Below are 13,603 nucleotides of genomic sequence, written 5' to 3'. Positions count from 1 at the left end.
AATATTAAGTAGCCCCTGATTGTACGTAGGGGAGATCGCAGCTGCAGTCCCCCCATTTTCAATAGCAAAAGCAGCCCCCATAGGCTAAATTGTGAGATTTAACAAGCTCCGGAATACGATAACTGTAACTATGACTTTGCTTCCAACTCTTCACAGGGGAAGGGCTTCCTTGGAAACTCTCTTCCTGGCACATGAAGACTGACTATTACAAGCAAAAATATGCATTCTGGCTTTGCTATTGACAACAGTATCATATCTCAACCAGCAGCGGCTCCTTACCTGTCTGGCCAGGGCGTTCTGTAATTGTGCACATGTGCAGGATAGCAATTCCGCACAAATTAGCAAACTGCAGCCCCAAGAACATATTTGCCTACCCTCCCGATTGGGCAAACCTCCCAAAAATTGGGTGCCGATCCCGGCCTCCTGGAAAGTCAGGCAAGCCTCCCAGCGGCCACTGACCCATCCGCCCCCCGCCTCCTCGGTTACAATAGAAACCCCCGTAGCAGTGAATCGCATCATCATGGCCCCGACACCTTCACAATGCCGTTAAGTTTGCCATTATGAAAAGGGGGCGGGGCCATGATGATACAATCGTGCAGTCACCCCCCCATGCTCCATCCCCAACGCTGCATCATCACTGCGTGGCGCCCCCTTTCTCCCGTGACACAACCCCCGCTGTGGAAGCCTGACAGCTCCCTCCCAGAAGGAGGGAGTTGAAAGTTGGCAATTATGCCCTAGGAGCTGTTAAAGGAAGTGGCTTCCCATGGGAAATGCTCTCTGCTATCACTGGCAGTCCCAATGGGAGAAAACATATCCCCCTGAGGCTGCTTGTGCGGCTGTGAATAGCAGGGAGCACTTCCAATAGGAAATCACTGCCCGTCACTGCAGGTGGCGGATTTAAATATGCGGAATGTGATAAATATGCCCCTATTATATCATCTAGAATTTAGAATATCATATAACAAGCCATGTTAAGTCTGCAGTTAGTATTTTTTTAATGTGGGATATGAGATATATGGCATACTGTACACCTACAGTAAAGGATATTGTAAGCTAACAATTAATTCTGTGATGAAATAGAGGCAAAATTTTGCAGACCAAGTGCTTTTATAGAGGTTTCTGTGTTACATTTTTATGGAACTAATTTATTTATATTGCATTATTGATTAAAATATACAAGTATTTGAAAGTGCTATTGAATGGGTGTCTCCCAGCTCACTGTATAATGGAGATGTGAACACTACATGGAGATGTTCAACACCAGGGAGGGGGGCAGGAGGTTGGGGATTTTGATGAGTAAATTTGTTAATAAGTTCAAAGTGGACAGTTGGTCATATAGTTTATAATATCAGTGTAAAAGACCAAACAGACAACAATTCTGTGAATTCCAATCAATTACCCTGGAGGTTTGTCAGAGGATGTCTATAGGCAGGTGTCATTCCTGTAAAATTACAAGGAGGTTTAGCTCAATAGAATCCAAATGCTACCAAGATGCCTAAGCACAATGAATGAAAGCAGCCTATTTATACCTCTTTTCCACCAAAAACCCGGGTCCGACCTGGGTTTTCAGACATGGTTCCGACCCAGGTCACAGACCATTTACACAACACCATCGATCTAGGTTATTTTCAGGTCAGCCCCATTCACACTGAACCTGGGTCTATCCTGTAAAACTAGTGAGGTCATAAAATGTGGGAGGTGATTGCTCCACAACCACCAATCAGCTCATTTTAGGCATGACCCAGGTCGGATAATCTGGGTTGTACCGTTCAATCTGCACCATTACCCAGGTCCATCCTGGGTCCGACCCTGGTAGCTACCTGGGTTGGATTGCCAGGTCCCTTTTACACTGAGCTGTGACCCGGGTAGACCCAGCAAAAACCCAGGTTTTTGCTCTGGTGTAAAAGGGGTATAACTCACCAAGGACTATATCAACCGTCAAAACAATTTCTCCATAATTCATGTTTTAAGAAAGAAATCTGTGTCAACTTAAATATATTGAGGGAAATTGCATAAGGTCTTTGAGTCATATATAACTGCTGTGTAGAGAATCTATAGTAATCAAGTACCAACTGGAGTGAGGCTTATTAATGCAATAAAAAATTATATCATATACAGTATTTTAAGTTAAAAATGTAGGGAATTGCTTCAGAACCCTTTGGACCCCCCAATGACTAATTAGGCAATTGGAAGTTTCCAATTAGCTTAATTAATCCAGTAATTACATGTTATTGGTTGTTAAATAAAATGGCCTAAATGAAAAAAATATATATTTTTTTTATTTACGCACCCCAAATTTAATTACAGTATTTATTTAAAAGAAAAATGAACACAAAATTATCTTCTTTTTTTAACTTTTTGGGGCATTTTTCATTTTATCCGTTTGTAATTAAGCAAAAAAAAAATAGTTTTTTATAATTTAAAAATCAAAAAAGCACAAATCAGCCATTTGCAACATTTTTTAAATCAAAATAATTTTCTTTGGGACTTTAATAAATATTATTACTGTAATCCAATATTTTTTATTTTTTTAGGGTACAGGCTGTTTAAAAAAAAAAATCCTCTGGGTTTATGCAGTAAATATTACCACAACCACTTTTTTTAGAAAATGGTCGCTGTGGCCACAGTAATTTTTACCGCGCAAATCATGCATCTAATTGGATATGCCTCTAATTGTGCAGATGGTTATGACCTGTTTACTGAATGGGGAATCCTCTGTCAAAGGAAAAGCAAAAGATTTTGGACTACTTTCTGATCAAGTTCTGAATAATGCCCAAGGGTAACTCCCTCCCCATATAAGCATAAATGCTGCCCCTGTGAGTTACCTCCCAAAAGAGCATGGTATTGAGAACACAAAAGAGTTTTCCATTTTCCCTTTCCTGGAGTACAGCAGAGTATACTATATACATTACCTGTTTTCATTTAGCTTATGACTTTATATATTCTCCTATACGGATACACATAATATTGGGAAAATAGCTATTCATTGATTCTCAGAATTCAAAATGTAATTTTTCATCTTGCTTTCAACAGAGTCATTGAGAACAACAAAATTAACCAGATCTCCCCCCAGGTGTTTCTAGGATTGGATTCCCTTATACTTCTGTAAGTCAGTTAATTATAATTTCTGATGGAAAATGTAAACAGTTTTATTTGAGTAATACAAGTTGCTGGCATATAGTTTTTTCATACAAAAGAGATACAGTTTTGAAATATATTGCAGTGCCATTCATATATTATAATATGTAACCTTTGCATGGTTCTGAAGTGGGAAATGATCCACGAAGGTCCTAGGGCTGTCCATTATATTAAAGATTTTACAGCTATTGTTTTAGAGATTTTACATTGAGTCCCAAAAACAGCTCCTCTCCCCCCTAAAAAACAAAAAACCTTGCTCTTTAATCGATGCAGTGAAGAAAACTAATTCCATGGTGCTGCATTCTCTATTATCACTTCAGCTTTATTAGACCTTGTCTGGTATGGACATGAGACAATCGTTGTTAAGTACTGTATCTGGAGAGAGACTATGAGGAGTTTGCTCGAAGTTTAATAAATTATTATTATGGTTGTGTTTCACAATTTCATTGTATATGCATATGCCAGGAAATTATACAATATACTGTGTTTGCTTCAATTACTATAACATATTTCAAAGCTTTTTTTTTTACTTGAAATTAGAATAGTTTAAATGTTTTGAGCTCATTAGCTAATTCTTTCTCATTTTAAACTCACAAGACACACCCTAAGCTCTACCTCCCCACAACAATAGAACAATCAAACTGCTGCCCACACATCAACAATAAAATGGAGACCACAATGTTAAAATATTATTTAGCTCACCATCTGCCCCGACTTGGGGTTTAAAAGCCATCAGGCTTACTTCAGCCTTCCGTTGTTAGTATAAGCTGCATCTACAGTGACCCTAACAAATACACCTAAAGTACATATTTGGGGGGTTTTTTTTTTGGTAAAAAAAAATTAGAATATGCACAATTAAATGTCATTTAAAGTTTGTCATTGCCTAGAGAATTTTTTACATTATACGTATACATTTAGCACAAAAATGTTCTTGCATTCAAGTGTTCTAAATCCACAGAAAAGTTTATGTAGCTGTCATTTTGCGGTTTGCACCAGATGCACCTTAGTTACTTAAAATGCCAGAAATTGATTAATACATTTAGGTAAAACTGGATGGGAGAAGTTATAGAATAAAAAGATCTATACTTTTCTGATCTGCTTGCAAATTGCACATTTGATTATATTATTTTGGTGTAGATAGCTACAAAAGAGCATAGCATACACTCAAGCAAAATGCAAGGAAAGGTAAATAGCCCAGAATTGCATTACAGTTGTCACATATGACATATTCACAATAACATAAATTGAAGAGTCATAAATATATATCTCCTATATGTTAACTAAACCAGTTGGAATAACAGCATTTCCTACCAGTCAGACCCTGAGAAGACTAATATATGGCTCCTAAAAGTATAGAATAGATTTGGCTACCATCAGAGGGAAGGCAAATGTTTTTAATTTATATGAAGCTATAAAGAAAGTAATGATTAAGATTTACTGTAGTATCATACACCATAGGTCAGTTAATACACATTTTCTAGTGTGATCCTTAATTCACAATTGATTGTTCTATGTATTTCTCTTACAGAGTAATGATGAACAACTTCTTGGGTCGATTGCCTGATAAACCTCTTTGTCAACACATGCCTAAACTAAACTGGCTGTAAGTATAAACAAGGGGGACACAAATGATGAGCTTCATTATACCCAGTACATGAAGTTTTCTACCCTGATGCAGCTGATATTGTTGCTTCTTATATTGTGTAACAATGTTCTGTGTATTAAAGTATGAATATAGGCATTTATTTTTGTATAATTTTAAATGCCATCTATTTCCTATTATCCCATAAAACGTTTCTAAGCCCATAAACTTAGCTTGTTCATCAGTCACCATTATTAAATATGCTATTTATTTTAATCTGTTTTTAATTTTATAGAGATTTTGAAGGTAATAATATTCCCACCTTAAAGAACGCAACCTTTAGTTCCTGCGCTACACTAACTGTCCTGTAAGTAACTCCATTCTGAATGTTTTATCATTAAAGAATACTATGCAAAATAAATGACATGTTTTTTCATAGCTGAACATTGCAGATTAGTTTTGGGTTAGTAAATGAAACTTGTACAAAACTGATCCCACTGCTCATCCTGATTGTCATTTATGTGGCCAAATTGTTTGAGATATGGCCATCTGCATTCAATGCCTAGAAAATGATACTGCTAATCTTGATAGGATAATTATCGGGCATTGTCATTAGTTCCTCGGCATGCATGCTGCCATATCCAACCAGCCTCCCATTATCTGCTGTAATATCACAGTGTGCGTGGCCAGTATTACTTACAATACTTTATAGTATTAAAAACAAATGGAATATGATATGAAAGCCAAAACAAGAAGATTAACATTTTTGATACATTAGAACTGTAATTGATTTATTTTAGCAATTTACCTGACTTCTTTATTAAGTTATAAAGACGTCTGGATTAGTTCTTCATGCTGCAAAATGGTTGCTGCATCAACAAAAGCTCCATCTATGACATGAAGTTTAGTGGTTTTCACAGTGGGCAGATCTTACATCAACCTAGTGACCAGACGACTAGTAAGAGCAGAGAGTGGCCATGCATTTTTAAATACGCTGAATGGACCATCAAAGTCCAATTGCGCAAAAATTAAGCATTTTGCTATATGCATCCAGTAAGTTAAGTCTCTGACATTGGTTTCAGGTTCTGGGTGGACCTGGGCAATGCTTACTGCATTTAGGACCCGCCAGCTGTATTAAAGAATCGTGTGTAGGTACAGACAGTGCAGGTCTGCGCATGCATCTAAATCCCTAAAAGTCACACAGTGCATACATCCCACAGTGTTAACACGCAGAGACACTGGACCGATTGAATGTATTGGTGGCTAAGTAGATTCGCAGAGATATTCATTGATATGGGCGTGTTATGGGCGTGTCATGGGTGTGTAGCAGGAGTGGTTTAGGACTCAGATGCTTAATTACGTATATATTGGAAGTCACACTCTGACGGTGATTCTGCACCTAGAATGGGGCTGGTGCAAGTCCCAACGGTGCTTCCAATGGTTAAAACTGCTGCCACTCAAAGTGAGCATTCCAGCCCTTCTGCAATCAGACGCATGGCTGTACACCAGGGGAAGGGTGGATACTAGCATTAGCATAGAGTCACTGACGCAACACAAGCAAAAGACGCTACGTCCAAATCAGAATCAGCCGCAGTATCACATTTATTTCCGAAGTCTACAAAACAGCTAACGCACTAATTTCCAGAAGAACTATACATGCTATTTGAAAACTTATTATTTTACATGATTCTTACTGAGCACTAAGCAGATTTTTAGCTTTGGATTTGTCTTTTGAAGAACTAAAAAAAATAATCTCCCACATTGTAATGGATCAGCATAAATTAACATTTTGCAAACACGTCATAATTATGGAATAAGTAAATGAATTACTATATATGACAGCTAAAGCCAGTCAATTTATCGCTGCATTTAATGTCATAAATTTTTTTCCTGGACAGAGCAAAGTACTGTAATATATTTCCAGGCTATATTCACAGCAGACTTTCATAAGAAACATAATGAAATTCCCAAACTTCATTAGTTCTGACTGATACAGCTTCATTACATAAAAGATTTCTCTTAATTTCGTACACTTAATTACATTGTGAGTCGGTGAATCGTTATAGAATCTCTTAAGGTAGCATGTTTTACATTTCATTTGAAGGAAATGATTTGCAGCATAGTCGGTAATCTGTCCTTAAAGCCTTTACACCACATGGATGGATATAGACAGTTTCCACCACCCCCCCACCCCCACTCTTCTGAGTTGCTTAATCACAATATGGGAGTCTTGTTAATTACAATATGTGAGTCACTTAAATGACAGCAATTTGTCAGAGTTTCTGTACTAAGGGGTTGAGACATATAGACAAAAGTAGGCAGTGCTAAAGGCACAAAGGGGTGCAGTATATTTTGTCGACATTCCTTATGTCACATGAGAATGTTGACAGGTTGTAATGTTGACATGCAGCTTGTCGACATTGACTACGTTGGCATCCATCATGTTGACATTTATGAAATGCCGACATGATTTGAATGCTGACAAACTTTCCCTGCTGGTTTAATGATGACTTACCTGGTACAGCGGGTCTAGCAGCTCCATTGTTGTCTTCCAGGTCTGATGGTGATGTCCTGATGATATCAGCTGGATCATGTTTGACTTCCAGCATCAGTATGACTAATCCTAACCTCTAATGCACCCCCTAGTGCTTAACTTTACCCCTCCCCCCCTCGTGCCTAACCCCAACCCTCCCCTCAGTGCCTAACTGTAACCCTCTCCACCCGCAATCTAACCCTAACTCTCCCCCTAGTGCCTGACCCTAGCCTTCCCCTCAGTGCCTAACTGTAACCCTCCCCTCCCACAGTCTAACCCTAACCCTCCCCCTAGTGCCTGACCATAACCGTACCCTCCCACAGTCTCACCCTGACCCTCTGCTTCCGGACTTTGCAGAATGTCAACATTTCACATTATGCGGGTGCCGACATATTCAATGGTGATATTTCAACATCATAACTGTCAACCATATGAATGTCGACATTGTAAATTCATCATAATGACTACATCCCCTTTTTATTACCAGTGCCCTGATTACAGCAATTTCATAATAATATATTAAAGGGGCACCTGAGCGACACTTGGTTGTCCTGCTGATATGTAGATTTATTAGGTTACTGTATGTGTCTTTGAGTCCCCCCAATAATCTTTGTTTTGCAGAGTTCTGCGGAAGAACAAAATCCTCACAATAAGTGGCAACACCTTTTCCTCCCTGTCTAGACTGGATGAGCTGTAAGTACAGAATGTCCAGCTACATTTTCTGCATGTCAGAAAACAACTCATCTAAATATGTGGCTATGATATACAGTCTGTGCTAGTTGAATATTACTGCGAGGTTGCTAGTACAGTAGATTAAATGCTATAACTGGCAGGATGTGACATACAGTTTGTCTTTATTGATGTATGCAGGGACCCAAAATAGTCTTGGAAAGTTATTTTATAGATACATTTCCCAAAAGTGAATAGTGGGGATTCCTCTGTATATGCAAACCGCGTATGTAGGGGAAGAGTCACCGAAGCCCACCACTGAATCCCTTAAATGCACAATTTCCATTGCTTTAAGTTTTATTTGAATATCCTGTCCCAGTATATGCAATCTTATTTTTGCATGTGTGTGCAATGTACATGGGATGAGGGGTTCACTACTGTAATTTCTGTATGGATGTTAGAAGTCACTAAGGGGTTTTGACCTTATAAAAGAGTGAAGCTGGTCTCAGAAATTTCATTTATAAAGAATGATCTGATGATATTGTAAATACTGTAACTGTTTATATAGACATTTACAGAAGCTTATACGTGTATTGCCAAGACTTGTGTTTTATAAAATCTATTCCTGGTGCTGGCCCATATTCAGCCAGGTATTACCTGATCTACCAAGCTACTAAATGGTACTAAATGGTGCACCCCGCAATCTACATCACCTTAATGTATTAAGGGCTGCATGTATCAAGGGATGCGGGCATAATCCTGACCACGGGAATTCCAGCGCTCAGAATGCTGTCACTGTAATCCCGACACCTGTCAGAATCCCAGCGCCGGTATCCAGACCGCAGGAAGGTAAGTAGCGGAGTTAGAGGGAGGGTTAGCGTTAGGGTTTAGGGTTAGGCACCAGGGGGAGGGTTACGGTTAGGCACTAAGGGGGTAGGGTTAGGTTTAGGGTGTGGTGGAGGGAGAGGTTAGGTTCAGGCACCAGGGACGGGGGGTAGGGATTCTGACTGCCGGGATCCAGAACGCTGGCAACCTGTACCCAACCCTGTAGCATGCATCACATTTTGGATGAGATACATTCAGTGGCATAAATTCATCCCAGACACCCGTAGGCAAGTTAGAATTTGGTGCCCCCCCCCTCATCACAGCTGCTGACACTGTAATGTAGCAATTCGCATGCAGACAGGCTATAGATAGATGAAGGCAGCAGCTGATGGTCTGACATGGAGCTCTCCACTAGTGTATGGTGGCTTCTCAGGTGCCAGGAAGAGGTGCCATGTATTGGGCGGCCATGACGGTACACTCCGGGTACATAGTTACAGCCATAAGTGAGGTAAATGTTGTGGGCAATGGAGAAGGTGCCCCTTCAGAGCTGGAGCCCGGCGGCAGGCGCCTCCATTGTCTCCCTTAGTTCTGCCCCTGGATACATCCCACCACTGTTCGCATGGATAGTGGGGTTTAGTAACGCTGTATGCATGTACGAGTATGTTTAAAACCGCAAAGAACAGCTCTTCCTATAAGATCTGTCCTTTGCAGTGTGAGGACTTCCGGGTTTATGACCTTTACAGTCCGTTATGACCCTCGGTGAACACTGCTGTGTCTCGCTCTATGGAATTTCTATTAGGCAACATAGTTTTCAGATTTTTGACCACATTTTAGGCTTCTGCATTCGCCTTAAGCCTTACACCTTCCTTAACAATTGTTAATGTTAGCATAATAATATTATAGTCGTTTCATAAGACAGTACTGCATTTGTGCTGCATGTCTGCGGCTTCATAAACAAACTTTTCTGTCTTTATAAATTCATATACTGTACAGTTGAGTAATGAATCATTTACAGAAAAGTTAATAAAGAATTGAAACGTATGATATCATTACAAATGAAGAAAACATGATAAAATAGCACATTTAGTTGTTCGCCTAAATTCAGTTGATAACCATTTGCTTCTTTGTACATTACCAGGGACTTGGCTAATAACAGAATTAAAGCATTTTCTCCATCTTTACTCAAGGACATGAAGGAATTATCACAATTGTAAGCTGTTTGCATGTTATTACTTTATTGCATTTTAATTGGTCGAATTAACATACATAATATACTCCTGTAAAGACATTTCATTATGAAGAGCTTGTTCTACATCTGTCATTGGTAAGCTGTTCCATTAAGCTGCCATCATTTAAATACCTTGGGGCAAGTAACTCATATGTGATGGTATCTATAAAAGTCAGTCAGATAGTAGCTTTAACCTAATTTTTGTTTGACTAATGAAAGCCACTATTTGATTGCCTGGAGTAAGCACCATATTAATATGCTTTGTTTCTGTACATGAGTGTATATTGCATTTATTATATTAGTCTATGTAGAGATATAATAGCCATCCCTCATAAAAGGACCTACCTCATCCAATCTTGTTCTTCATCAAGTCCACATAAACCTGGGAATATCATTTTAGAAGAGGGACAATCAATATTTTTTTTATTACAGCAGCCCCATCACTTGTAAAGTCCATCATTATTTTACAGGTTCAGTATACCCTAGTTTCTTATTAAAAAACACAAACTTAATAAAATGTATGTTCAAAAACTATTTAAACTTGTATGTACGCTATACTTTGCAGCAAAACATGGTATATCACAATATTGTAGCTTTCAATCAATTTAAGACAACTCAACATGAATGTTAATTTCTCCCTGTGAAGTAAGATTCAGATTTATTCTGTTTTATTGCATACAGGAATATTTCCTATAACCCCATACAGAAGATTCAAGCAGACCAGTTTGATTATGTACTTACACTGAAATCCCTGTAAGTATTATAATAGCACAGTGTGAGAATGAGGCCTAGATACTGAATCTTGTTTCTTATACAATACTAGAAAAGTAATCTGATGACTATATTTAATCAAATGTGAACAGAATGTGAACAGATTCAAATTAAATATAAGAGTGTAGTTGCACATTTCACTAGGGGTGTACTAAAGGAAAAATGCGGTAAACACCCTGTTTTCTGGGTTTGTACCGCATTTCCATATGTACTAAGCTCCGGCCGCCCTATTATCGGTGCAGAGGGTAACACCAGAAAAACCTGGCGTTACCCTATAGAAGCCTATGGGCTTCTTACCGCATCCCGCACCCGACACTTCCCTGCCACCCTGTAGTTGTTCAGCAGTGGCCCCACTCACCTTAGTGTCTTGGTCGCCGACCCGTGCTCCTCCGTGGTCTTCCACCTCCTCCTAATCTTCCGGGTGCAAGGAGGAGGAGCCCGAGACTTCCTGCACAAGTCACCAGCATGAAGTTCCCGGGGGTATGGAGGGGGCGGCTCTTATCACAAGCGCTGTTCTTTGCAATACTAATCACATATGTTAGTACATATGCGAGTAGTAAGGTTGCGGTGACTGGCGGTAAGTACACCACAACCTTAGTACATCGCGGCCATAGGGGCATATTTAGTAAGCCATAAATCCTGCAAAAATGTAAGTTTTCGCTGGATTACTGTATGTTAAGTTAGAGTTAAACTGCTATGTATTATTCCTCTAATGCCTGAGATATCACAGATAGCTTTAGCAATAGCAGATATATTTGGTTATTAACAAACTACTATCATGTTCACTAAAAGAACCATCGTTCCTATAGTTCCCACATCTCTGGGGATTGCAATGTAGGGCTAAGATTTTCAGAGTTTTTTTCCATTAGCTAACTCTACCTTCAAATGGTGTTAGCAGGTTCTCCCCTTCTTCATTTGGCTAAGGTATTTGTGTGCATGTATAGCATGTAGGTAATCCAAGAGCAACAATGGACAATTTAGAGTTCTATTCATCTGACCCATTGGCATTTCTGTAATGGGTGCAGGATGTGCAGTGCACACGAGCCCCTGGGTCCAGGGTGACCATTTTCCCAGACATTTGTGTATGCGCAGAAGAGCAGTCTCCAGGAACATAGCATGGGCGACATGTTCCCAGGGACCTGCGCATGCGCAGTAGACTCCAGCACAGTCTAGATTTGGGATGTAGTTATGTTACCGTGTCCGGTTTGCCGCCCGCCAGAATCCTGACAGTGGAAGCCCGACTTGGGATGAAAGATAGGCGTCGAAATAATGACACCTATCTTTATCCCGACCTCGAGATCCCGACAGCCAGCATCCCGACCAAAGGTAAGTGGGGACACGTTAGGGTTAGCCGCAGGGGAAAGGGTTAGGTTTAGGGACCCCGGGTAGATTAGGGTTAGGCACCCCCTGGGGAGGGTTAGGCTAGGGGAAAGGGGGGTTAGGGTTATGCACCACCGGGGGAGGCTAGGGTTAAGCACCCCCGGGAGGGTTCGGTTTAGAGTGTGAGAAGGGGGGGTTAGGATTAGGCACCCCGGGGGGAGGTTAGGGTTAGGCACCACCGGGGGAGGTTAGGGTTAGCCACCACTAAGGGAGGGTTAGGGGGGACAGGGGAGGGTTAGGGTACTTACCAGCCCCAGTTGACATGTAGAGTCTTTGGTCTTCTGGCGTCGGTATTTCATCCGGCCGCTAATCAGCCACCAGTATTACATACTGATTCCCTAGATTCAAATACTGAAATACACAAAGATGTAGGGTGCAGTTGTGCAAGTGCCACAATTGGTAAAGCCAAGTGTCAGCTTTGGCTACTGATTAATTTTTTCTTCATATACTAAGGAAGGGATGTTCTAAGCATGGCTTTGTGGATGCAGTACATCCCGCCACTTGTCAGGTACTTACCGGCGTTAATAACACCGATATCTTCCTAGAAATGCAGTTAAGTACAGCTCTCCCAATAAGAGCTGTCCTTTGTGATAGAAGAATTTCTGAGTTTATGACCCGGGAGACGGAAGTCCTTCTGTGCATTCGCAGAATGAATTGTGCCGCAGGGGACACTGGGGGGGATTCAATTGTACCCTATTAGTGCAGAATGTAAAGAGAAGCTCCTAGGCTTCTATTGGGTCCAAGCTCCCAAATATATCTCATTCCGGAGCTTGGTACAAATGGAAAATGAGGCCAAATTCCAAAAATGGTAGTTTTTGGATTTTTGCCCGCATTTTCCTTTTAGTATATCCCACCCTATGTTACTAAGTATATGTTTTGTTTTATGTTGCAGAAGCCTTGAGGGAATTGAAATTCCAAATATTCAAAGAAGAATGTTTATGCCCCTGAAAAACCTCACTCACATGTAAGTCATAGGCCTTTGCATGTAAACCTCTAGTACAAAATAATCACAACCTGATAGGAATTGCAGTTTAACAACAGCTAGAAAGACATTTACTTGCCTGATTCTGAGGTGGGATTAAAGCAAAAGAGAGCAAGTAACTTGGCACCTGGACAAAGCATGTAGCAATGCAAGGGGTGCATATACATTTATATTTTTGCATTCAGGGTAAATAGTAAATACTGGCTGCTTTTGCATGTAGCCCATAAATGCTGGACAGATTTATTTATTTTAACACTGCAATTTAGATGTCAGTTTGGACACACCCCTCTCACATCTAAATCTCTGCACATTTTACACCCCCCCTCCCCCCCACCTACAGGGCAGCATGGTTTTACTAAGGTGCACAGCTACCTGCTCTTTTTGCTTTGTGTATGGTCACCTACACACAGACATGTCTTTCTACTGCTCACATTAATGTTTGCCAGATCAAGCATAGGAGGTGATTCAGAGGTGAATGCAGCCACGCAGGTAAAG

The 13,603-nt window shown here is 40.3% G+C and overlaps 1 protein-coding gene across 2 annotated transcripts in view; it reads left to right on the top strand.

Annotated features, from left to right (window-relative positions):
* Window positions 1-13,603, top strand: part of RXFP1 (relaxin family peptide receptor 1) — a 321,924-nt gene that overhangs the window by 263,812 nt on the left and 44,509 nt on the right. For both annotated transcript variants that reach the window (XM_088475345.1, XM_088475344.1), the window contains 7 exons: window positions 3,034-3,105; window positions 4,667-4,741; window positions 5,016-5,087; window positions 7,875-7,946; window positions 9,886-9,957; window positions 10,657-10,728; window positions 13,019-13,090. In XM_088475345.1, the coding sequence (XP_088331471.1) occupies window positions 3,034-3,105; window positions 4,667-4,741; window positions 5,016-5,087; window positions 7,875-7,946; window positions 9,886-9,957; window positions 10,657-10,728; window positions 13,019-13,090 (507 nt within the window). The remainder of the gene's footprint in view (window positions 1-3,033; window positions 3,106-4,666; window positions 4,742-5,015; window positions 5,088-7,874; window positions 7,947-9,885; window positions 9,958-10,656; window positions 10,729-13,018; window positions 13,091-13,603) is intronic.

This window comes from Taudactylus pleione, unplaced genomic scaffold (genome assembly GCF_031769625.1).
Source record: "Taudactylus pleione unplaced genomic scaffold, aTauple2 ptg000170l, whole genome shotgun sequence".
Lineage (NCBI taxonomy): Eukaryota > Metazoa > Chordata > Amphibia > Anura > Myobatrachidae > Taudactylus > Taudactylus pleione.
Note: the sequence above shows the minus strand (reverse complement) of the source record. Positions and strands in the feature narration are given on the sequence as shown.